This window comes from Malaclemys terrapin, chromosome 22 (genome assembly GCF_027887155.1).
Source record: "Malaclemys terrapin pileata isolate rMalTer1 chromosome 22, rMalTer1.hap1, whole genome shotgun sequence".
Classification (NCBI taxonomy): Eukaryota; Metazoa; Chordata; order Testudines; family Emydidae; genus Malaclemys; species Malaclemys terrapin.
The window spans coordinates 12,446,123-12,471,881 of NC_071526.1; the positions used below are offsets into that span (position 1 = coordinate 12,446,123).

The 25,759-nt window shown below is 53.3% G+C and overlaps 1 protein-coding gene across 2 annotated transcripts; it reads left to right on the top strand.

Moving 5' to 3' along the window:
- The first annotated feature begins 1,115 nt into the window (after positions 1-1,115).
- TRIT1 (tRNA isopentenyltransferase 1) lies at positions 1,116-25,356 on the top strand. 2 transcript variants are annotated; one of them, XM_054011668.1, is made up of 11 exons: positions 1,116-1,278; positions 13,276-13,416; positions 14,184-14,282; positions 14,849-15,045; positions 16,639-16,781; positions 17,826-17,937; positions 18,382-18,494; positions 19,152-19,229; positions 21,427-21,536; positions 22,024-22,141; positions 24,743-25,356. In XM_054011668.1, the coding sequence occupies exons 1-11, from the start codon at positions 1,123-1,125 to the stop codon at positions 24,889-24,891; spliced, it is 1,416 nt and encodes a 471-aa protein (XP_053867643.1). In that variant the 5' UTR covers positions 1,116-1,122; the 3' UTR covers positions 24,892-25,356. The 2 variants fall into 2 exon arrangements, with proteins under 2 accessions (XP_053867643.1, XP_053867644.1); XM_054011669.1 differs by having other exon boundaries at positions 14,897-15,045.
- The last annotated feature ends 403 nt before the right edge of the window (positions 25,357-25,759 follow it).

The window sequence follows — 25,759 nt, forward strand, 5'->3', positions numbered from 1 at the left end:
CTCTCTGTTGCTACAGTAACAGTTGCCTGCTCCCCATCTCTCCCTGTTGCCTATGTTGCAGCTTTAGTTCTTTATCCCTCTGTAGGGCATGCGCTCAGTCACCATGGTAACATTCTCCCTCTTTCCTCTGTTTCTATGGTAACATTCTCTCTCCCCCCAGTCCACTTCTCATCTTCCCTTCTACCCCTCCACTTCTCTGTTGCTATAGTGCCAGGGCCCCCCATAACATGGCCTAAAGGAAGATCCCTCTAGTCAGCTTCGTAGGGGCTTAGCTCTCTCACTGCCCGGGCTTTACAGCAATGAGGGTCATGCTCATAGACTCATAGACTTTAAGATCAGAAGGGACCATTATGATCATCTGGTCTGACCCCCTGCATGCTGCAGGCCACAAGACCCTTCCCTGGACTCTGCTGTTGAAGTCCCCAATCCTGTGTTTTAGTGACTTCAATTGGCAGAGACCCTCCTGCTAGTGATCCCTGCCCCATGCTGCGGAGGAAGGCGAAAAACCTCCAGGGCCTCAGCCAATCTACCCTGGAGGAAAATTCCAGGGGCGCTGGTTTCTAGGGCTGGGACATGTCTGGGTGATCGTTATCTGGGGTACGGTCGGGCCCACTGTGCTAGGCTCTGCACAAACACACAGAAACAGGCCCTGCCCCGAAGAGCAGCGGAGGCAGACAAAGCAATTGCGTAAGGACCCCAGCAGCTCAAGGGCCCCCTATTAATTGTGTGTGTGTGTGTGGGGGGGGGGGGAATATATTCCTGTTTAGGGCCCCTAGGGTGACCAGATGTCCCAATTTTATAGGGACAGTCCCGATATTTGGGGCTTTTTCTTATATAGAGGCCCATTACCCCCCACCCCCTTTCCCCATTTTTCACACTTGCTGTCTGGTCCCCCTACGGGCCCCCAACGGGCCAGATGCCAGCCCTGGAGCGGGCCCCTAGGGGTGCCCAGCGGGGAAAGGGCCTGGCTTGGCGGGGAGAGCCTCTGCCTGCAATGGGCTCCGGCTCTTCCCCACCCCCTAGGCCCAGGGGCGCAGCCATGCCCCCTCCATCCCGCCTCCGTCCCTCCCCTTCTCCCGCCCCCCGTTCCCATAGCAGCCGCCGCCGGCCGCCCCCCCCGCCATGGCCGCGGCCGCCGCGCGCTCCCTCTCCGGGCCCGGCCGCCGGGCGCTGCCGCTGGTGGTGATCCTGGGCGCCACGGGCACCGGCAAGTCCGAGCTGGCGCTGCAGCTGGGCCTGCGGCTGGGCGGCGAGATCGTCGGCGCCGACTCCATGCAGGTAGCGGGGGGAGCCGGGCCTCAGGCCGGCCGGGGCCGAGGTCCCCTGGGGGCCGAGCGGAGGGAGATCGGGAGCCCCCCGGAGGGGGTAAAGGCCAGGGCCGGGGGAAGGGATCGGGGGCTGGCGGGGGGCAGGGTGAAGGGGGCCCGGGGAGGGATCAAGGCCTGCGGAGCCGGGGCCTCCCGGAGCACGAGGGGCCGGGAGAGCCGGGGCCTCCTGAGGCGATGAGGGCTGGGTGTGGGGGGGCAGGAGCTCAGGATCGCTGCATCACAGAGGGGAACCAGGAGACCCCAGCTAACCCCCCCCCCCCCCGGCTCTGGTTCTGGGCTTTGTGGGGTGAACTCAAGGGCAAGCCCCCCAAAGATTCACTCCAGGGCGGGGATTGGTCTGACTCCTCAGCTCTTGGTGCTCCTTGCAGCGGGGCCCCCTCAAATTGCAAAGCCCTGCGTGGGCATGTTATTGTTTAAGTCCATGCCCCTGTTCACTCTGGTTTGCAGCCTGGAGACCCTGGTATGGCTTCCCCTAACTCACCGAGGTGTGTGCATCACCCCATTCCCCCCAGTTACACATACACCCGAGGGAAATAATCCCACAGGCTGACTGGACTCAGCGTAATTGCAGATTTTTTTTTCTAAGAACCGACGCTGCTTACTTAAGATGTGATAGGTAAAGCAACATGTATATCTCTCAGTTCAATCAAATGACATTTCCCTGTCTGTGAAACATACAGCAAGTGTCGTTTAAAAAAAATAATTTGCATTCTGGATAGAGGCTCTGTGTTAATTTTTACAAGCTCAGCCTCCAGTTGCTGCCCGGACATGCTGTTGAGAATTACCCCTGGCCTAGCCCAAAACAGGGCCTGGAAGCGCTTAGGATGGCGTATAGGAGTCAACACATAACTTTAAAACTGTTTGGGACGTCTTTGTTCTTTGCTCACTGGATCTTGGTGAGATCTCTACAAATAAGCCAAGTTTGACTTTTCTACCCTCTGCAGTTTTTTGAGTGATCCATGCAGAAGATTTCTCATCAAGATCTTGGGGGCGGGAACAATGTGATCTGTTTCTTTGTTTTTTTAACACATGCATAACTCAAAAATGGTGGGACTGATTTTGTTCAAATTCCCCCTGCGGCCAAAAATAATTTCACCTTTGGAATGAGAACTGGGCCTGGACAACTGAAACCCCCAAAAAATCAGTATGAGAAGTAATGAGCTCAGGGAATGCAAAATGGAAGTTGAAGCTCACATATTTGCTCTTATAAGCACAGCTTCCAATCAGAATCCTCTAGCATGGACTCTTGGGCCTATGTTGTGTCTCATTGAAGTCAATAAAACTCTGCAGAGCACGTGAGACCTCCATAAATGAATCCCAGTGCAAGGTCAGGGTCTTACAATGTTAAATAAAACAGGACAGTAGCTCAAGGCCCTGTTCCTGCACTGAGCTCTGTGTAGGTGGTCTCCTGCATTTGCATGGAGCCCTGTTACTCTGTGAGGGGGGGGGGGGTCTGCCATTGGAGAGGTCATTGTAGGAGGAGGGTCCAAATGAAGATAATGATCCAATTTGGAAGCTCAGTCTGTGTGCTTCTATCACTGCATATTAAAGGGACTGGCTGGATAAATAGGCTTGGCAGAATTCAAATGTTATATCTTTATAATTTTGACAGATAATATGCTTATTTTAAGCAGTTTTTCAATTTTTATCAATTTAAATTTTTACAGTCGTGAGAAATTTTGGGGGGGGAGGGTCAGACAATAATGATTTAATATCCATAGATGTTGAGATTCAAAAAGTTAAAGTTTATAACTCTTAAAACACAAATTGCCATCATCACATGTCAAATTCTACAAAGTAAATATCCTTAAATCAAACTCTTATAAGTGTTCAAGCAGCATTTTTCTTATTTTGCCTATCTGTAAGTTTCTGTTATCAATGGAAATATTTTTTTCGTGTGTGTGTGAAATCGATGTTTACTGACATTTACCAACAAAAGACTAGTCTTTTTTAGCCCAGAGATAAATAATATTAAAAACAATTCCTTATTAGTCGCTAATGACACCATAGGTCAGGAAAGGGACAATGTCATCTTAAAAAGCCCATGTAAACAAATCAATTTCTTTAGCTATCTTACTAATAACATCTTAGTTTATTACAAGCGAAAGATGTTAATGCTTCCATTGTACCCGTCACTGTGTTTTATTTACTTGTTGGATTTCTGTTAGCTTGTACAAGGAAAATCAATGAAGTAAGTTTTGCTTTTGTGTATAGTCCCTTTCACTGAGGTTCTTAGTGTTGTGATACACTGCAGCGGGATTGTTACTTTAACATTTTTCATCATTTTGTATTAAATTATGGCAATATTCCGATAAGCTTCTTTTTTACAATATTTTAATTTGGTGCCAAATTTAAGGTGTTGGTTTTTACCTTTTCAACCTGAAATAATTTTTTTAAAACTGTGAACGTGTTTCCCACCCCTCTGCGCTGTTGTCTTTTTGCACCTCACTCAGTTTAGACATGGACTTGTTGCTTTTACTTTCTGGTTCTTGTGTATTTGCTCCCGGCTGCTGTTTGGGTTCTGAACACGGGAGGGGGGATAGTCTAGAAACTCTTTCTACTGAATTTAAAACAGGTAATGAAAACGCTTTTGCTCATGTGAGAGATTTTAAAACGTAGGGAGGTGGGGCCGGGGTGGGCTGGTCCACACTAAAACCCCAGTTTGAACTAAGATACGCAACTTCAGCTACGTGAATAACGTAGCTGAAGTCGAAGTATCTTAGTTCGAACTTAAAGGAACTTACCGCGGGTCCACACGCGGCAGGCAGGCTCTCCCGTCAACTCCGCCTACTCCTCTCGCGGAGCAGGATTACCGGCGTCGATGGCGAGCACTTCCGGGATCGATTTATCGCGTCTAGACAAGACGCGATAAATAGATCCCAGAAGATCGATTGCTTGCTGCCGAACCAGCGGATAAGTATAGACGTACCCTGTGAAGCTTTGTGGAGCATTGTCATGGTGTCTTTGAGCTACCATCAATTCAAGCGCTTGACCTAGCCATGTTAGAAAGCCACGTGCGTATGGGAATATCTGCTGGAGTCACAAGGTGAGGAGCCCTTTATGCTGACCAGCACTTAGAACAGTTTTCAGGAGGCCAAGCATATTCCTAGTGAAAGGTCTGCTAGTCCTGTAGAACAGCTATCACATTAGGGGTTCTGACTCCCTGGTAGATCACAAAGGGGTTTGCATAGAGGGAGGAGGTAACCTATTTTTCTCTGGAATCTAAGGCCCTGCCTAGGTGTAGGGCATTTCAGTGCAAGTTAAGTTAGTGGGGGTAAATCTCTCTAGTATAGTGTCTTCATTAGGGTTTTCCACAAGTGTCACAAAGGTTATGTCTACACTATGAGCCAGGGGTTTGATTCCCCTGCTCGCATACACCTAGTTGCGCGAGTGGGAGTATAAATAGCAGCAAAGCTGCGGTAGCACCGGTGGTCCAGGTAGCTTTGCCGTGACGTATGCAATCATGGCTCCACTGCTCTTTGTGCTCACATTAGCTTGATGAGTGCTTGCTCACGTATGTGTAGACGTAGTGTATATTGATGTAGCACTGGTACAAATGTTCCTAGTCTAAACAAGCCCGAAGCTTTCACTGGACGGATTCTAGCCCAGCTAGCGATGAGGAAAACTTTGGAAGGGTAATGTACAATGATCAAATGAATGTGCACTGGATGTGAATGCCAATTTAGGGCACAGTAAACTTTAACAAGTTACTGGGTGCCGTGACTTGTTTTGGCTGGCGTAGCAGAAATGAGTCTGAGTCAGGAGAAAAAAAGAGTGTTATGGGAGGGGAAGAACATCGGCAGCCCCTATTTTAGGAATATGGCAGGTTTTTTATGGCCAGGATGAGATGTTTCTGCTGCAATAAGGATCAAATCCTCATCTCATGGAAGTCAATGGAAAAACAAGCGATTCTCGCTCTGTCCTGACTTCTCTGTTTCTCTGCAGAATTGGCTGGGACTGGATGCCATGAGTAGAGGCCTGCTCTCCACGTGGCCTCTTGAGGCTGCCAGACAACGGGGCAAAGGGGGCCTGTCAGAGGTACTGGGCAGCCTGAAGACATAGTGTAGATTGGAGCTGGTTGACACATTCCCCCACTTGTGTTCCACACAGCATGGTGGCACTCTTAGAAGTTGGAAGAATGCGTCTCCCTTCCTTCTGGTATTTTTCCTGTGGCATATGCCTCCCCTCTGCGTATCCCAGAGCTGGCTGTAGCATTCGGGCCTGAGGATCCTGGTGAATTGCTGCATAGGGCTGGATTTGGGTTTCTCAGTCCTTTTTAAAAACCCCTCATTCCTAATTGACAGCAGCCCGCTACATTCTGAGATGGCGCTATCCAGTCACGGAAGGCACCCGGCAAACATCTGGCGGATGCGGACAGTGGTTAGGCAGCTGTTTGAGTCAAAGCTGGGCCCGAGGAAGGGGATGGTGGAGCCCCGAGACCGTCTGCTCTGGTGATAGTATGGCCAAGGCCTAGTCGCAGGGACCCTTGTATTTCCCAAGTGTTCTTGGTGCTTGTGGATCCTGGTGGCTGAGTTATGGATTCACAGCCCCCTCTTTGCATGGCTTAGGATGTCAGATCATCTAAAGGGGCTTTTACTCTTTTCATTTTGTGTTGTCATTTCTCTTGGTTTTATAATCCTAACGAACCTCCTTTAGGAGTAACAGCAGCTCTTCAGGGCTGCCCCTGAGAAAACAAACAGAAACCTACCAGGTGCTCTGGTGTAACCCTGTTTGCAGTGCCAGCTAATGGGAGACAGCTGAAGAAACAAGTGGGCCTTTCCTTCCTTTCACATCAGGCTGCTGAGTAACCTTTCTCCCCAGACCAGACGTGGGGAAAATTCCCAGCCAAAAACTTCATGCCCCTCTTCAGAGCTGTATCTATCTTAGGTACTCAGATGGCCCCATTACTGTCTGAGCAAGCACCTCCCAATCTGTACCGTGTTTCTCCTCACACACCCTGCTGTTCCAGATGGGGAACAAAGAGGCTGGGGTCCAGATTCCACTGAAATCAGTGGAAGTTACACCCCTAAATACCAATCTGGGCCTAGGTGACTTGCCCATGGTCGCCTATGAAATCTATGGTGGAGATCTTATGAATTCCAGGCAGTGCGCTAACCACTGTACCAGGGGTCGGCAACGTTTGGCACGCGGCTCGCTAGGGTAAGCACCCTAGCGGGCCGGGCCAGTTTATTTAATTGCTGACGCAGCAGGTTCGGCCGATCGCGGCCCCCCACTGGCCGCGGTTCGCCATCCCGGGCCAATGGGGGCGGCGAGAAGCGGCGCGGGCGAGGGATGTGTTGGCCGCGGCTTCCCACCGCCCCCTTTGGCCCAGGACGGCGAACCGTGGCCAGTGGGGGCCGCGATCGGCCGAACCTGCCGCGTCAGCAGGTAAATAAACTGGCCCTGCCCGCCAGGGTGCTTACCCTGGCGAGCCGCGTGCCAAACGTTGCCGACCCCTGCACTGGACCATCCTTCCTCTCATAATGCCAACAATCTTGTAGAGACTAGGCTGCTGCTGAGTTGTGCCTACCACTCCTGACAGGCTAGAAATGGCCCACATGTGGTTATTGTTACCCCATCTCCCCCACCCTGACGTGCCCGTTGTGACGTCTTATCTTCTAGACTGGAAGCCCTTTGGGGCAGGGACTGTCCTTTACTGTGTGTTTTTAAAAGCGATTGGCAGGATGACTTTCACGGCCGCGCTCCGTGCCTCAGTTTCCCCACCTCGATACTCTCCCACCTCTGTGAAATGCTTTAAGATCTCTGGATAAATCCATCTAGGTATTTACACAGCCCACATCTGAGTGCTCTCGCAGTGCTAAGTGTTGTTATTCCCAGTGTTGCTCTCAGGGGACTGGTGCTCCAGGCTGCTGCTAATCTGGTTTGGGGCCTTAGACAGTAACAAAGGCTTATCTGAAATGCTGGCTGAAAATAGACATGAGCGTACAGCGCAAGGATATCTCAGTGGCGAGGCCCTGAAGCCAGCCAGCTGGTGGAATCTTTCTTTTCTCTTTGCTCTGTGTGTGTAAAAGGCTCCCTTTGTTCCGCTCCCAGCCCACACACTGACACCACATTCCTCCTCCTCTTGTTTCCAGATAGCTAGGGAGCCTCTCCCTCCGTGTTTATTCTCAGGAGAACCTTGAAGGATTGAGCATGCCCTGTAAATCCCAGCTCTGGTCATGTAGGGTGCGGGGGCCCTTTTATCCCTGCTCCCACCCCCATCAGCCGCCTCCCCTGTAGCTAGTCAAGTCCTGCCCTTAGCAAGAGATTTGTGTGTATCGCTATGATTTCGGGGAACCAGGGGAGCTGAAAGGCTGATGGGCCTTGCCTGGGCAGAGCGTCTTCCCATTGACTTCCGCCGGCTTTGTATCAAGCCACAGTAGACCTGAATTGCACCAAGCAATTACCTCCTCTGGGTCTGACTGTATTAGACAGCGGAAGGTAATCAATAGGCTGCAGCCAGCCATGGGGTTTGCCGGCAGGGAGCTGGCTCCTGGGCATCTCCTTCTGTCTGCGCTGAGCCCTGTTTGTGTTTGGGCTCCGAGCTGGCTGCATTTCCACAGGGCCGGCACGTTGGGTCACCCTCCTGCCCCTACGGAGACTGCCTGCAGGCAGCCGTTACTCTTCTTGATGCTGTTAAGGGAGTGCCAGTGGGTGGCGAGGAGAGGTGCTTTCAAAGCATGGCACCCATGGGGCAAGTTAAACGAGCAAATGAATCTTGTTTCTCTCTGCAGCTTCCTGAAATGTGATATGACACCAGAAGGACCACAATCCTCCCTCTCCCCGTCACGGGGGTCCAGTGGAGGAATGAGGCCCAAAGAATTTGGCAGATATCGACAATGGTCCCTTCCAATCTGCTGACTGTTTTGTAGGGGCCAACATAAATTCCTTCTTCCTCCCTGCCCTCGATCTGAGCGTCCCATGTCATTCCAGGGCATTATTATTAGGAGACCGCCTCGGAAGCCCAGCTGAGATCAGGCCCCTCACCGTGCCTGGTGCTGCACAAACACATGATTGCTGCCCTGAAGAGCTAGTGATCTAAACAGACCAACACAGGGTTAAGGGAGAAGGGCTGTAGCACAGGGGCAAGGGTGACAGATGGTACCTGTCAAGTTAGTGCCATGGTTTGGTGGTTTTGTTTTGAATTGTTTGGGTGTGGTTGTACTGGGAGGAGAATTAGCTAATTAGAGACTAAGGGGGCTAAGGAGAATAGGGGAAAGGAAAAGAAGGAGTGTGCGGAGTGAGCTTGAGCCAAAGAAGATGTGGAGGGTGTTGGCGCAAACGGCCAATCAGCTCAAGGGGAGAATGGCCAGAGTCAAAACGAGGGGAGAAAGCGATCGGGCACAGATGACATCGGCAGAGTCCGCAGGTCCTGCTGCAGCTGCTGCCGGCTGAGGCCAGGACTCTGGGACGGTTCTACCGGTCTAACTCTGCCGGCAAATTCTCCGCATGGAGACACAGCTTGTACCAGTGGTGCTCATCACTTGAGTGAGGCAATGAGCGATACCAGCAAAAGGACTCTCGCCCTGGTAGAACTGTAACCACGCTAGGGCTTTTGCATGTTGCAAAAAGTCACCTCCCTAAATGCCACTGCTGTACCGCCAAGGTTTCCAGGGTAGACGTGGCCTGAGTCTCTGGGCAGCCCTTCCCTGAGCTGGCGTGGTTTGGGGACGGGGCGGCTTTCCTTCCTTTCTCCCTGTTGTGTGCAGTTGCTCCGGGGGCCCTGTCTGCAGGGAAACAACACATCTACAAACTAGAGGGTGGTCGTGGGCTGAAGGTGTGCGGGGTGGTTTGCTCCAAGCCAGGGACGGAGCTGTTTTGCTCCATTAACCTCACATTGTTCTTTGCCATGGTCCTGCGCCTCTCCCTAGCAAGTCACCAACGCGATCCATTGAGCACCACTTGCAGGAGACTGGGGGGCTGAGGGGTTGGCAGCTAGCAGAAGTAGAGTGGGGAATAATCTGGCTCTGTACGTCTGGCTCTCCTGTGCCACAGACTGCTCTCGCCCCACCAAGCCAGGCTGACAGGGTCTTATTCCAGCGCAGGCTCTAACCTGAGGCCTGGCATGTACAGAAAACTCCAGCCCGTGAGCTGTGCCGTGCTGAATATATCCTCCCTGGGAGCCGGCCCAAGGGCTGAACCCCGTGGTTACAAAGCAGGGCCTCAGTGGGTGTCTCACACAAAGAAGGCCCAGTCCCCCTTAAAGCGTTGAAATCGGATTTCAGAACAGAGAGGCTGCTTTATGAGCAGTGTCTTCGCCCGCGCACACAGCGCTGAGTGTCCTGGGGGAGCGCTGGGCTATAGAACCCGACTCTGATCTGGGTTTGTTTGCAGGCTCTTTAGAGCAGTGGCAGCTGGTTCTCAGCCCGGGCTGCCAACGGCATCCGAGGCTCTTTGTGCTGTGCCAGGCCAGTGCCAGGGTCCGTGGGCATACAGCACCGAAGAGACTTGTGTTTGCACGGTGCCGTGAAGCATGCAAGGGACACGCCCAGCGATGTAACAACACGCTCTCCTCATGGCACCCTCACAGTTCCTTAGAGCTGAGGCTCTGATATTTACACTGGGTAGTTCCTTAGCTTTGGCCATCACTGGGTATTTACACGCCCCAGAGGGCGGATCCTGGGCATGACCTTGATGTTTGTGCTGCCTGGAGCCAGAGCTTGGCTATTTACAAAGAGTCCTTCAGAAGGGTTGGCCTGGTTTAAAAAAAAAACTGTGTTGCCTAAATCAAGGAACGCGATCCAGCCAGTCACCACCCTGGGAGCCAGGAGATCTGGGTCCAGTCCCAGCTGTGCTGCTCACTTGCTGTGTGATGGGCAGGTCCCTCCTGAGTGCCTCCATTTCACTAGAGGTAACTCCTCTACCTCACAGGGGATGTAATGATGTGAGGTGCTTTGAGATCTTCACATGAAAAGTGCTCCGAAGTCTGTTTCCTGTTCCGCAGGGAGGGAGTAGGAGAAGAGAAGGGATTGACTAGCCCAGCGATACTAGACTACCTAGCTGAGGGATGTTCTTAGTCAGGGGCTCAGAAAATAATCCGACCCAGTAGTGCTATCAGCACAGTCCGTTTGATGACTGTGGTAGCAAGTCTTTTTCTGGTCCTGAAGGGGTGTGGTGCATCGGGTTTGATCGGTGATTGTGCATTTTCTTTCGGTAACTACCCAAAACACACATCTTCCAGAGTGCACCGTGCACTGTGCTACACCACTGCAGGAAATGATACAGGTCGGTCTGTACGTCCACTCAGCTGCAGGAACAGCTGTGGATGGTATGTGCAGAGATGCGTGTGTGTGTGTGTGTGTGTGTGTGTGTGTGGCATGCAAGTGTGTGTGTTAAAGATCAGTGTGGTATCACCAGATCAGCACGTGGGCTTGACATGATTGGGATGCTCGTCTCTGCACTAATGGGCATTGGTTGATTTGGTCTCTGAAGCCTCCACGGAGCTGAATTGCTGCCTCTCTGTATGTTTCTGCCATGTGAAGTGGTGTCAGCTGGGACTCTGAGCTGGGGTGGGGGAGGGCTGACGCTTACCCAGGCTGGAAAAGAGCAGCTGCAGCCACAGTGGAGAATTTCTTACTCCTGATTGTCGTCTGTCTGTTTCTCTACCTTGCCAGCGTTTTTTGATCCGATTTCCACTGTAGCCTGCAGCCCTTTCAGACCTGGGAGATAAACTCTGCGATGAGATCCCTCCAAAGAGAATGCAGCAGGCAGAGCAGCTGGCTCTAGATAATCTCATGTTCCTTTTGGATTAGACAGGATATAATAATTTGCCCACCTTTTGCAGCGCCTGCCCCCTGAAAAGCTCGGCGTGCTTTACAAAGGTCAGGAGGCATTGTCTGTGTTTTACAGGGAAATAGGCATGCAGACGCAAAGTAACTTGCCCACGGGTCACCCAGCAAGTCAGTGGCACGGCTAGGAATGGGACCCAGGAGTCCTGACCCCCAGTCCCATGATAGGAAACATTACAAAGCTGACAGGAATGAGTCATATGCAAACACACTCAAAGCTCCCTGAGTTGGACTTTCTGGTCAAACGTTTATTTCTACCAAAGACCCCTTGAATTTTCAGCAAACGTTGAAATGGAAGGGCCCCAGTTGAAGGTGGGGAACCCAGTGGGTCTTTGATCTTCTCAGAATAACCATCTAGTGCTAGGTTTCAGAGTAGCAGCCGTGCATCCGAAGAAGTGGGCTGTAGTCCACGAAAGCTTATGCTCTAATAAATTTGTTAGTCTCTAAGGTGCCACAAGTACTCCTGTTCTTTTTGCATCTAGTGCTAGTCCTTTGCCCTTCTTGGACACAGGCAGGGTTCTCTCTTCTCCAGGTCCCACCCACCCACCCTCGCTAGCTTAGCCCTGCGGGGCATAGGCACTGCATATTCCATCCAAACGCCCATTGCGCCTCACTCATTAGGTACCAGGAGTAGGCTGACCAGATAGCAAGTGTGAAAAATCAGGACAGGGGGTGGGGGGTAATAGGAGCCTATATAAGAAAAAGCCCCAAATGTCGGGACTGTCCCAATAAAATCGGGACGTTTGGTCATCCTAACCAGGAGATAGGGGAGTATTGTCCCCGATTTTACTGATGGGGAAGCTGAGGGGGAGAGTTGAAGGGGACTTGTCCAAGGCCCATGCACGTGGTCAGAGGCGTGAGTTCCTGGCTCCCCTCCAAAGGGAACTGTGTATCTTTTTAGAATTGTGCGGGAACTAGCCTGGGCCAGAGGAGAGCTGAGTTCTGTTCCCGGCTCTGCCGCTGGCCTGCTGGCTGACCGTGGGCAAGTCACGTCAACGCGCTGTGCCTCCGTTTCCCCATCTGTGAAGTGGGGAGGATACTGACCCTCCTCTGTAAAATACTTTGAAATCTGCTGATGAAACGTGCTAGAGAAGAGCTAGGTGGTATTATTATTATAAATGGAACCCTCAGGGTTTTCTGCACTGTGCTGTCCCACTGGGGTTTCCTCTTAACATGCTTGGAGCCTAGACTAAGGGTGGCCATGTGGTCGCTGGTCTACTTAACACCTGGAGGGATCCTAGTGTAAGCAAAACCTCGGCCTCCAGCTCTCCAGGCATTTCCTCTGTGCAGCTCCCTTACCACTCTCCCCTCCCTTGTTGCCCTCCCACTGGTTCTTGGGGCTTGCACCCAGGACCCTTTGAAGCCCAGAATTCCCATTGTCTGGGTGCTGAGATTTGGTAAATATCAGCTTACCTCTAAACCTGGAGACTTCGATTCTATTCTAAGGGCCTCTAATCCCGTGGCAGAACTAATGCAACTCCAGAGAGTGGCTGCCCCCTCTCTTTGGGGGTTGTTGACCTGAGCTGATGTATAACTTTTTTCCTTTGTTTACCTGGCCGGAGGTGTCACCAAATGAAATGGGTGATAAGCTCAGCTTTTAACGAGTCGGGCGTGGAGTCAGTCGGTGTTTGCAGAGGGCTTTGTGCTCTGTGGGGCCCTGCGTTTGGAGAGAGCTGCACCTGAACTTTTACCAGCAAAAACCACGCTGAGGATCATGAAGACAGGCTGTTGTCTAAGGGCTGCACTTCGGAGCTGGGCTCGGCGAGGTTACCCTCCCTGATCAGTGGCTCTGCCCTTGCTCTCCGAGCGCTGGGTCATTGGAACACGCTTGTGTCAGTAACACACGTGGGGCTGTATTTGGCTCCAGCGCAAGCAGATGCTGCCCTGATTGGCGAGTCCGCTTATGCCAGGGCTGAAGCCGGCCTTCCTTTGCATGGCCTGTGTCCTGATCTTCGGCTGGGTCAGAGGATGGCTGGAGAGGGAAGAAGAGGAATGTCTTGAGAGCATGAAGGATTAGCTGAAGTGGTCTGTGGTCATGGGGCTGGGGAGGGAGAGCAAATCCCTCCCTTTTCCTGTGTGGTGGAGGGGCGGGGGGGGGGGGAGCTCTGTGAGGAGTGAAGGGGAATTCGGACTCTTATCTCCTGCTCTCTGTGTTCCAGGTGTACAAGGGGCTGGACATCATCACAAACAAGATCTCTCTCCAGGAGCAGGCTTTGTGCAGACACCACATGATCAGCTTTGTGGATCCCTTGGTCTCTAACTACACTGTGGTGGACTTCCGGAACAAAGCAGCGGCCCTGATATCCTTTCACAGAGCAGTCCGACTGGCCAATGGCTCCTCCCTTCTCTCCCTGGCCCCTTCCCTGTGCCTAGGCCCGGGCGATTGCCTGGATCAGCCGCTCGCTCTCTTCCAGGAGTGACTTCCTTAGAAACTAAAGCTGGTGGGAGAATGTTAAAGGCAGTGGGAAGTTGAGCTGCTGCTGTCGGAGAAACATTAGCTTGTCCAAACCCCTCTTTGTCCATGTGTGGGCATCTGGTCATCTCGTGTCAGGCCAGACTCCGTAGCCAGCAAGAGGAGCAGCGTGGCAACATTAGTGCCTGGGGTGGATGTGGCTAGTGGGGAGAAGTGGAGTTGAGAGGGGGATGATAATCTCATCCCAAACCCAAGTTGGTCAGGTTTGAAATAGATCAGTGGACTCCTGCAGGGAGCCCAGGATTTGAGAGCAGGTGCTGGTCTACTTTATAGCCAGCTGCATCAAGAGATGCAGTCACCGCGCCATTGTCCATTGGCAGATTAAAGCCAAGTTTAGTTTGTACTGCAGAGAGGCTTGAACAAATGTATCTGTGTCCCTGAGACATGCAATGACCTAGCAGTAGCAGGGCTCCGGCTCAGCCTGGTTCAGTCCTGTCTATGCTACAAGACCAGACTGGATTTCCGGAGACGTGTGTAGCAGCCAGACTCAGTTGTGTCCATGGTGTAGACGGGCTGTGACAAGCTCCCTTTCCCTCCATCGAATGCTGAGATTTCGCAGAGCCCCTCTGTGTCTCGCGCTCCTTAACCGGGCACATTGAAGATATATTTGCTCGAGAGACGATCCCAATTGTTGTGGGAGGCACCAACTATTACATTGAGTCCCTGCTCTGGAAGGTCCTTGTCGATACCAAGGTAGGAGCTCTGGGGGGCAGCAATTCCTGGGCGAGACAGGTCCCTGCTGGGCTTGCTGTGATTGGAAGCAGATTCGCCTTCCTCCCTTGAAATGCTACAGCTACACTATGCCTGGGTAACCCCCTTCGTGCAGAACAACATACCCCGTGCATCCAGGTAATGCACTCCCTCAGGAGCAGCCTAAGGCAATTGCCAAGAGGTGAGGACATGCTTTCCTTGCATTAGCATCTTGTTAGCTGAGTCAGCACCAAGCAGGTGCCTGGAGGCAGATTACCGGTGCTGTGGGTGGTACCCTATTGCAGCAGGCTCTTGTGGCAATCCCTAGCCAATGGCAGGGAGCCAGTGCCCTGCGCGAGGTGGTAGACCCGTGAGTTCTTCGGTAGGCTCGTAGGAGGCAACTCTGCTTGGAGCTGGGCCTGAGGCGTGCCGTTCGGGTCTGGCTCTGCACTGCCCCAGAGCTCAGGAGATCTGGGCTCCTTTCTGATCTGTCCCACCATCGCCCCCTTAGGAAGCGGAGGGTCCCACGCGCGCAGCAGGTTTGAGCTGGGTCTCGCTTTGACCTGCAGGAACATTCGCAGAGGTTTGACTTGGGCGGGCTGATCTGTGCCCCACAGGAGAAGACCAGCCCTTCCCCTGGGCACGCAGCCGACCGGAGGGTGGAACTGGAGCAGCTGGACGGCCACGAGCTCCATTGCCGGCTGAGCCAAGTGGACCCGGAAATGGCTGCCAAGCTGCATCCCCACGATAGGCGCAAAATGGCCAGGTGAGCTTGGCTTGCTGGAGAGAGCTGATCTCGGGGGCCCTGCGGCACATGCCGTTTGCGGCCTCCCTTTGCTATTGCAGTTAGAGTCCAGCTGAGGTTTGGGCCTCTCTGCAGATCTGCCATGGCCGGGCCCCTCGCGGAGAAGTGGGCATGGTCGCCTCTTGTCCACCATCCGATGAACAAACTTCGCTGGCCTCTTGTCGGTTTCCGTTGCCACTCACTAGACTAGCACCAGGTCACGTGCGGAGGCTGGACAGAGAAGGGAGAGGACTGTGGGGGGCGGGGCTTGCATGGAGTGACATCGCAGAGGGGGAGGAATTGGATCTGACCTCTTGGTTCCAGCTGATGCAGAGAGATTTGGGGGGGCTGGAGGAGGGTGGTTCTCATCTCTCTGGCATTGGATGAAGAGCAGTCTCTGGTCCTTGGACTCTGTGGGATCAGCAAGAGGCCGGGCGATTCGTGAGGGACTAATACTGTTATCCCGAGAGACGGGGCAGAGCCTTTCTTTGGGCGGCCGTGATCTCTGCTACAGGCTGATGGAGGTGATCTGACAGGGAGAGGGAGTGAAAGTCCCAGCTGCTGCCTGTCACACCAGGGCGTGGTTTGCGTTTCTTTGGGGGTGTGCTGCTCCGTCGGCAGGGAGACAGCTGGAAACGGGCAATGGAGGCGACTTGCTGCCCAAAGCCAGAGGGAGCAGGTTCCCGTTCCCCACCCCCGAGTGGCTGGAGCACGGTGCCTAGGACATCACCCAGCTCAGGCTCTGAAGGGAGCCAAAGCCCAGGGCCCTCTGCGGTGAAGGCCCAGCCCTGACTTGCAAGCCTAGGGCCTGTTAACAGGAGCATCCTTGCTGCTCTCGGAGGCATCAGCGAGGGTGGCCAGGACCTCCAGTGGCCCTAAATAGGGTGGCCATTGGCAACTGGTATAACGCTGCCCACGGGCCCATAGCACGCTGGCCGTGCTGCCGGCTCTGCCTGGCAAGGGGAGCAGCAGCCGCTTCTCTGGAGCTATTTAAAGCGAAAGCTGCTGTGCTGGCTGAGTAACATACCGCGGAGCTGTGGGAACGGGGCCGCGGCGAGATCGGACTTGTCGCCTCGAACAGACTCTGCCAACCCAGCCCTGCCCGCAGGGGAAGCGGAGCAACGCCCACCCCGTTCGCACGGGAGAGACGCAGGCATTGTTCTGCCGGCTGCCTCTGTTGCTCTGTGACCTTTCTGAGCCATGGTACCAACCCCTTCCCTGCAGGGACTCTTGACGGGAAGAGGCAGGACGGGTGCCAGCACCTCTCCCCTACCCCCGGAGGGCCTGTCTCAGCGCCATTTTGGGGGGTGGTTCTTATGGTCAGCCAGCTGGGTGCTCCATGCGTTACACCCCCGCTCCCCCGGCCTCTTCCCCAAGGAGCTGGTAGTTGGCTCTGGGCATACTCAGTACATCAGGCTCCAGGAAGGGGCAGATACCTTTCCCCCAAGTGGGAGGGTTGGATTTTCCTGTGCGTTCAAGGTTCCCTCTCGCTGTATCCCCGAGGGGACTGGGCAGATGGAAATCTGCTCCGAACCCAGCCTCTGAGCTGTCTCTGTCTGTCCATCTGCTGTACAGAAGCCTGCAAGTATTTGAAGAAACCGGGATCCCCCATAGCGAGTTCCTGCATCGGCAGCGAGAGGAGGAAGGTGGGGGCCCATTGGGGGGGCCCTTGAAGTACCCAAACTCCTGTATCCTGTGGCTTTATGCAGACCAGGCAGGTAAAGAGCGGGTTCTGACCAGCCGCCGTCTGGCTGAACGAGCAGAGCCCTCCCGGGGCCGGCTTCCGTCTGCACCCGAAACGCAGGCAGGGCCTCTCCCGTCCCAAGTGTAGTCTCCTCATTGAGCTGTGTAGCACCCTCATCCCGTGCCTGGTCTGAGCGGGACAGGGGTCCTCAGCAAGGAGAGACCCCGGTGAGCAGCGTGTGCAGCGTGGAGTTAATGTGAGCCCCCCCCCTATCGTCAGGGTGCCCTCCCTTTAGCCCTGGCGATTCCCACTCATACCCTCCGAAGCAGTCCCCCTTCCTTGGGGTTCACCCCCTCGCTCCCTGGGTCATGCCCATGGGCCCTGCACAATGGGGTTCTGACTGTGCAGGACTCCTAAGAGTTCTTAGCGCGTCACCCAACACGAGGCTGGAGCCGTTGAAAAGGATCGGCGTTTTGCCATTGGCTTTAACGAGAGCAGGATCTGGCCCGTGATTGCGCCATCATTCTCACAACCCCCCGTCAGTAGAATTATTCCAGTTTTACAGATGGGGAAACTGAGGCAGGGAGCTGTGGAGTGACTTGTCTAGGCTCAGACAGCGGGATTGTGGTCACCTTGGGAATAGAACCCAGGAATCCTGTCCCCTGCTCCTGTCCTCTGTCCATTGGCCTGTTCCTTGGTAAGCATGGAATGTCCCAGTGCTGCCATCCGGGGATCAGAGTCCCTTGGTCACTGGTCCCTCTTCAGGAGTGTTGGTGATGGTGCCCCGGCTCCAGCAGGGAAGGGGCATTCGATGTGGGAGTCACACAGCGAGAGGGGCAGCAGGTTTGTGAGTATGGAGATGTCTGGGGTGGAGCGTAGGGCTGGCAATGCCCCCCCCCCCCCACGAGGATTTAGGGTGCCTGGCGATGGAGCCATGTGCATGGTCCTCGGGAGGTCCGGGGTGCAGCCTGCTGCTGTGGGTGTATGTGGCTGGGAAGCTGTGCACTCTTGGTGCTGGGGCTCTCCGTCCTGCGACTGCAGCTCGGGGTGTTTGAATGGCTGTTGTGATCTCTGGCAGCTTTAGATGAGCGGCTGGACAAGCGGGTGGATGACATGGTGGCAACGGGGCTCCTGGAGGAGCTGCGGGACTTCCACCAGCGTTACAACCAGGAGAAGGTGGCCGAGAACTGGTGAGTGTTCGGCTGGCTGCGTCGCACTCAATCAATCCCCTGTTGTTGCAGGGCCTCGGGCGTCGGTGCACCTCAATACTCCTGTTCGCTGCCTGTGGCCCACGATATGCAAGTCTCCTGGAGAGCTGAGTACTTGGGCTGATTGTGGCTGAAGGGCTTGGTGTGGGGGTAGTTAGAGGGTGTTTAGTGACATCCAGGATTGGGCTGGTGTGATGGTACCTCCTGGCTGTAAACTCTGATGCCAGGCTCCTCGTATGGGCACCTGGACATCCCCACCCCACACCTTGGACCCAGGTCGTTGCTGGGGTCACTCCCATGTGGTCGGTGATGGCTGTGCTGTTCTAAACCCATGGGAGCTGCTATTGTGGGGACACAGCACAGAGGGGGGCAGCTCCTTGCTCCAGCGGACGGGGTTGACCCGCTGTCTGTGACCTTCTTCTCTAGCCAGGATTATCAGCACGGCATTTTCCAGTCGATTGGCTTCAAGGAGTTCCACGAGTACCTTATCACGGAGGGGAAGTGCCCACAGGAGACCAGCGCCTTGCTGCTGGAGAAAGGTGGGAACTGCTTGCCCAGGAGGCTGTCGCTTGCTCACACCTGAGGGGGGTCTCGTGTCTACCCCTAGCCGCACTGTGCAATGGCCCAGGAGGTCCCAGCCACCCACGCCTGACAAGCCCTGCAGTGCAGGAGGTGCTGGTGTCACTTGGCAGAGTCTTGAGCAGGGTCTGGTGCCCTTTGGCCAGCTGAACCAGGCTGTCTCCCTGGGGAAGGGCTCCCTGGAGCTGGGCTGCTGGGCATCTCCCATGCTTAGAAACTGATGGAGACTCCTTTGCCGTTGCTTGGTGAGCCAGGGGTTTGCTCACTTGCCCCTTGATTGGATCCAAAGATGGAGAAGATCTGTTGAGGCCTCCAATCCATCCCCTTGGAGCCCTCTGTAGAATCGTCCCTAGAGACTGTTCCTCGGGGCCTTGCCCAGTCGAGTTTGAACTGTCCCCCATGATGGTGTTTCCATCCCTTCCCTTTGGAGAGTCCTTCCCCTGCTGAGAGACCTCCCTGATCATTAGCCTAGAGGTCACTCCCCCGTTAGCCCGGCCATCCCCCTCCTCCCTTGGGGTTCGCACCTTCCCACGCCCTGCCCCACGCTTAGCTCCCACTGGCTTCTTTAACATCCATGGAGTCTAATTCACAGCGGCTTTGTTACCTTCATTTGAAAGGGATCCAGGCCCTGAAACTAGTGACGAAGAGATACGCCCGGAAGCAGAACAAGTGGGTCCGAAACCGCTTCTTGAGACGTAAGTGTTTATATCCCTTCTTCGCCCCCGCCCCCAGCTGCCCTGGGAGTGTCCCCTCCCCTCTCATCCTCTGCCCCATTCACGCCCCACTCCCCGATCCCAGACCTCCTCTTTCTCCTCCATCCCTCTGTGCAGCGTCCTCCGCCCTCCTGGCTGGAGAAGGGAGCCTGGCTGCTATTGGTGGCCGAGCGAACTCTGGTTTGTCAGTTGCTGTCCAGCCCTTGGGGGGCTCCGAGTTCTCCCAAGGGGGGTGAGTTGCGTACAGGGTGTGCTCTGATCCTGCTCCCCGCAGTCTCCCCTCCTTGCGAAGAGCTCTCCTCCGCCATTATGGTTCTACTGCCGAGGTAGCTCTCTGGAGGGAGGGGGCCGGACACGACGGGGTGGCTGGATAAATAGCAGCGTCTCCGGGCGGAGGCCATGTCCAAGGACAGTTACATAACATGGCTCTCCCAGGGTCACCGAGGGAACTGTTCCTGCATGAATTCCCTCCTGCTGAGTCATATGGATGTTCTCTGCGAGGCCGCCTGCTCCCCAAATTACGGGGATCTGTCCAGCAGCCTCTGCTGTGAATAAGCTTTGGGTGTGTCCTGTCTTCAAGCTGCCTGGGCACATCAGGACGTGCTGTTCCTGATTCGCTCCCAGCCCATCTGGACCAGGCCTGCCCAAGACCTTGCTGTCCCAGCCTTGTCTGTGGTCATTCCCCATCCCACCTGGAGTGGATGCTCCCTAGCTCCCTCCCAGGGCCTCTTCGGTGCACTGCTCCCTGCTTGTCTAGCTGTGACAGGGAGGTCTCCACCCCTCCCAGGAGAAGGTCCCTCATTGCTGGCTAAAATCCCAGCAGAACAAAGCCCCACGTGCCACCCGTCCCTCCACACGTCCCCTCCTCCTGCGCTAGCTGTTGCTGGCAGTCGGATCCCTGGCTGCTCGCGGGCCAGCTCTCTCCTGTAAGGGGCCATGGGGGATCTGCCCGTCGTGTTTACCTCTCCCCATGAGCCCACACGCGCGCCGGGCTGGAGTGAAAAGCCCAACTGACAGCCGCCCTCCAGATTAGGAGCTGCAGCCGATTGGCTGTTACGGGCCTGCCGTGAACACCATGATGGCAGGAAGCCAATGGGACTTCCCTCCCCCTGGAGCAGGGCCAGGATCAGCAGCTGGGAGCCGAGCATTTGTTGAAAGGTGGCTGGTAGGGGCAAGAAAAAGAAACCCAACCAGGCCGAAAGCCTGGCTTTGAACGGGGTGCAGCGCTTTCCTGGGGCCAGGTGCGTGGCATCCGTGTCTCACCTTTCTGCCGAGCAGCAGGTGGGGGACAGGTGTGCCTTCGATCGGCCTCCTAAGAGCCTTGCTTGTGGTTGGAGCAATAAAAGTCAGCACCTGCCGGATGCCGCAGCCTTTGATGGCTTTGTCTGAGTGGCGAGGCGCTCGCTCTGCCGGCTGGCAGGTGAGTCTCGGCAGCACGGCGGGGGAGCGACGTCGCTGGGGAGTGTGCGCTGTCTGGTTTGCAGACATCTCTGCGCTCTGGGTGCTAGCCAGGCCTCTGGAAGCGCCAGACGCCCTCACGTTGGCTCAAGCAGATGAGTTGGTATTAAAATAGCCCCACATCAAATGCAGGCGTTCAAATGAAGAACCATCCATTGCTACCTGCAGACGTGGCCGCAGCGCATCCACCTCCGCGGCCTCGTTAGCCGTGACCGCTGTAAATAAAGCAACCAGGCTGAGACCCTCACAGGCAAATACCTGACCCAAACACCAGGCTCGAGCCTGCCTAGAAGAACAGCTGCACCTCACATAATTGCTATGTGCTGGAGCCATCTGGGTCTCTGTCTCTTCTGCTGGCTGAGGGAGCGTGGACTTTTCCAGTGGACCATGCAGGTGGGAAGCGGATTGTAGTTATGAAGGGAGCAGAATTTGCCTGGCTTTTGCCGAGCTCTAGATGTTGGGTTTGCTTTCCTGCCCCTAGATTGCAAACTGCCCTGCTGGGATTGAGGATGTGCAGTTCCTAGCAAACCAAGGGCTCCGGTAATCCCGGCTCAGGACCGCTCTGTCTCGGAACATTGAAGGACAAGCCGGTGAGGGTAATGTGGGACCCCTGCAGCGAAGACGCGTCTCCCAGAGATGTTCGGGTCCTGCAGCCACACTGCGACTGATTGGCTAGGATGCTGCTGGCAGCGAATTGCTTCTGCTCTGTGTTTCTCCCTAGGCCCTGGACCCAATGTGCCCCCAGTGTATGGGTTGGAGGTGTCTGATCTCTCACAGTGGGATGAGAATGTGTTGAAACCTGCCCTTCAGATTGTGGAGAGCTTCATCCAGGTGAGCTTCATCCGTGGCCAGGGGTCTGTGGGAGCAGTTGCGTAGGAGACACTTATTTTGGTGTGTGTCTGATCTCTCTGTCCTGCTCTGGGTGGGGACTGTTGCCAGAACTGCAGCGTGTCCCTGCTTCAAGCTGAGATCTTCTCCCCAGAGCTCCACCCTGGCAGATTGCGATCTCCATGCCTCTGACCTAGAGCTCAGTCCCTCCCAACTCCAGGGGCTGCCTCTCTACTCCTCTAGCCTCCAGACTTGCCCCTCTCAGGCTATTGCTATGTCTCTAACTCCAGATTTCCGACTGTCCCCCGCTGTTACCGAGACACCCCCAAACACTCAGCACGCCCCTCCTCTCATACTGGGAGGAGACGGACTCTGTAGCTCTGACCCTCGAAGGTCAGGAGGAAAGCCTCGTATCTCCAAATCCCATGACCGGCAGTGACGAGAGAAACCCCACTGAATAGAAACTGACCTGACACGTTTGTAACCTCAGGGGCGGCAGCCATCGGCAGACCCTGTAAAGATGGAGAGCGAGATAAAGGAGGACAAACGGAGTCATCACATGTGTGAACTCTGCAACAGAGTCATCATTGGGGACAGAGAATGGGCAGGTATGATCCAGAGGGCGGGGAAATATATATAGGACAACTGAAATGTGGAGATTGCAGTTTGTGCGAAGGGAACAAAATGAGTCCATAGATACCTGCTCTTGGCCATATGACCTTCATCACATGATCTCAGGCTTCCAAGGATTGTTTACAGCCCTCTGATAAAAGCAGCCACTTGCAAGCCTGGAGGGGGTATGTCAGCTATGCCATAGCAGCCATCTGTCAGCTCTTACCACCTGGCTGGGGGGGAGGGAGACAGCAAAGCTCACGTTCTCTTCTGGCGATGGGCGGCGGGATTCCTCTCCATCAAAACACGCTTCTTAGCGCATCACTTCTGAATTTGTCAGTGTTCGTTCTGAGCCGCTGGCCCTTGCTAGCAATTCAGGAGGGTTAGCGAACCTGCACTGAGAATCTTATTTCTTTTACAATCCATTTTTTTATTTCAAACCAACAATAATATATCCTGGAAAGTTTTTAAATAGTCGGGTTTGCTCCAACATTTAAGTTTTGTAAAACTAGAGCTTTCCCCAGATCTAACGTTGATAGGAACATTTCCATGAGTTTGAAAATTGAATTTTAGTCCCATTGGAATCAAAATATTTTAAACAAATTAACATTTCCCTGAAGCTCAGAACCTCAAAGTGAAATTGGATAGAAACTGACTAGCAACAAACATGAAACTGACACGTCTGTCTTCATTGTGCAAACTGAGTGAAATGCTGAAAGCAAATGCAGTATTAATAGCGAGAACTAGATCTTAAAGATTAATTTAGTTTTATTGATCCAAGGAACGGATTCTAACATAGGGAAGTTGGTGTTTTTAATGTAGCAATTATCTTTAATATGCTTAGATCATAAATGTAGTTATCTGGTTTTTAGTAGATCTGTGTATTGTACTAGTTTGAAGACATTTTAAAAGACATCCATACACACCAAGGAGAGTGTCTCTGAAAGATCTGAGCGCTCACTCCATGCTGTTAGGACACAGGAAGCATTATGACCAGAGTGTTACTTTCATAAGCGACAGTTACAGGGCAATAGATTCCTTTTCTGGGTGTGTTGCCGAAGTTCCCAGTTATTAATAATATTCATTTATCCTTGATCAATGCTGCATCCCCTGTATCCATCCATATTTGGCATGAACCCATGAATGGTGCCGGAGCAGTGTTGGGGGGTAGGGAGGACTCATGTAGAACTGAACTGAAATGTTGCCGTTAAATGCAATCTTAACAGCTACAAATTTAAAAACACGAGGCAGGAAATGAAAACACTGGGGGCACAGAGTCAACTTGAAATCGAGTCAGTTTCTGAAAATGAGTTTGACGTATTTTCAGAAACTGCTCCTGCCCTGATCGTCTTCTCAGTTTTTGTGGGGTTTTTGTTTTTTACAATTGCACTTTCATGTTGTTTAAAACGAAAGACTCTTACAAATGACAGGAGAGATGTGTACTGTCTCCGTTAAACTTTGGTATCACTTGTAACAAAATTTCAGAGAAGTGCGATTTCATTGCACCCTGATGGTGTCCCAATAACATTGCAATAAAGTACCAAATTTGCATGTAATTTTCTTTAGAAGGAGGCAAAAAAAAAAAAGTCTGGAAAACACCCTAGAGCCCCCATCCTGCAGACTCATATGCACATGCTTAATTAAGGTCTTGTCTACACTGAAGTATTGCTGCCTGAACTATGCTGGCATGATTAGAGCAGCAAAACCCCCCGAGTGTGGAGGCTGTTATACCAGTATAAAAGTGCTTCTACTGCCGTTGCTATTCTGGTTCGGTGAAGCACCTTATACTGATATAACTGCATGTACACTGGTGTTTTGCCTGGCATAACTGTGTTGTAAATTCATCATACCTCTTACGGACATAGTAATGCCAGTAAAACTTTGAGTGTAGGCCAGGCCTAAGCAATGGGACTGCTTGTGTGCTTAAAGGAATGCACAAGCGTGAGTGTTTGCAGGATCAGGGCGTACCTGTGGCACACCTGTGCTTTTGCACAACTCTGTAGGTGTTCACGTCATCCAGTCTGTAGACACACAAAACACCCAGCTATGGCAGATTGTATATAAAGACATATTTTTGGCACCACTTCGTGGTGCTGCAGACAGTTGTCCAACTTCACGACATAATGAGATACGAAAACCATTTTGTGATACGAGTCTCACGGCAGCTGTTCCTCACTGAGGGCGAGACTCGTCAGCAGTGTAGGGGTCACCCATTTGAGAGTCTTTTGGCACAAAAATGGTTTTGCGTCTCTCTTTAAAGTGCAGTGTGTGTGCGTGCTATAATATAATGTTTATCCATTTGGATTATTCAAGTGGGTGACAGGATTTTAAACACACCCAGGCCTTTCCCCCTAGTGCTAAGAAGGAGAATGAATTGGTTTGGCCTGAAAGGAATACATCTAGGAGTGACTGGAACGGGGGCTAAAGGGGCTTGAGAGCCGGATACTATGAGGTAATGAGCAAACACCCCCCTCCCCCCGCAGGTAGTAGCGAATGGGAGTTGAGGATGCTCAGCACATCACAGGATTGGACGAGTTGGGTATTTACTTCCCCAAGATCCCCCTGAGACTCATGCTCTGCTTTGTCTTTGCCCTCAGCTCACACAAAATCCAAGTCCCACCTTCGCCACCTGAAGAAAAGACGGAAGCTGCAGTTGAAGCTCAGTGCTGTGGAGAGCCGCGTTAGTGTCACAGAGACTCAAGGAGACCGTGAAGGGACAGAGCACTTGGGACAGGGCAGAAACTAGGCTCAGTTCTGCATCTGCCAACCAGCTGGGGAGCAGGGTCAGCAGCTGTTCTACCCCTGATGGGATCAAGATTGAATGGAGCAGAGCACAGGAAGGATCTGGGGATAAGCTGGGTGTCTTGCTTTCAGCATCCTGCTGCAGGCAAGAGCGTATCGCCTTCACCCGGCACGAATGGGGCGAGGATCCCCGAACTTCTCCAGCCCAGCCTGAAAACGGCTGAACCTCCAAGCAAGCGCCTCAGGAGCAACCGAGCTGAGTTGTGTTTTTAATTCTAGGCAGTGACACAGCATCCCAGCCTTGGGGTTTGATCTAGTTTGCGGGCATTTGAGTGAGGCGTTCTCAGGGACAGAAAGGCTGTGTTCATACCAGCCTTGGCCAAAAGATTAGAGCCACATACTAGTGAATTCTCACTACCTTGATTTATTTTTTATGGAGGCTTTTTTTTTTTTTTTACATCTAAATAAAGTAGAAACGTTGGCGCTCTCTTGTTGGTGAAAATGATTAGCCCTCCGGTTTGGTACTCCAATCTGTTCCAGGCTTCCCTGAGCTGCAAGTGACCCCAGGTCCAGCCCTTTTCTCCAGACATGCGTTCTGCAGAGCCTGCGCTTTGTGTGCTGTGGGCAGAAGGTAGTCTTATCTCTCTGCATATTGCAGGCGGTGAAAGCACCAGCACCTGTTAGACAGCACCTTTGAAATGATCTTGACAATGGGCTAGAACTTAAAATCCCTGGAGTTGACAACAGGTGAGTCTGTCCTAGCTAAACCCTGATTCCCAGGGGTTTATACCGTGGTTGGACATCCATTGATGCTTGGAGATCAGAGCCGTGCTTGGAGCAGATGTACTCCTGTGGGTTTCTATGTGGTAGTG

Bases quoted from the DNA above. Each gene is read 5' to 3' on its own strand.
- TRIT1 (XM_054011668.1), top strand. From the start codon at position 1,123: ATGGCCGCGGCCGCCGCGCGCTCCCTCTCCGGGCCCGGCCGCCGGGCG. The intron at 1,279-13,275 runs GTAGCGGGGGGA...TCTGTGTTCCAG, and splicing joins TCGGCGCCGACTCCATGCAG to GTGTACAAGGGGCTGGACAT. The intron at 17,938-18,381 runs GTGAGTGTTCGG...CTTCTTCTCTAG, and splicing joins GAGAAGGTGGCCGAGAACTG to CCAGGATTATCAGCACGGCA.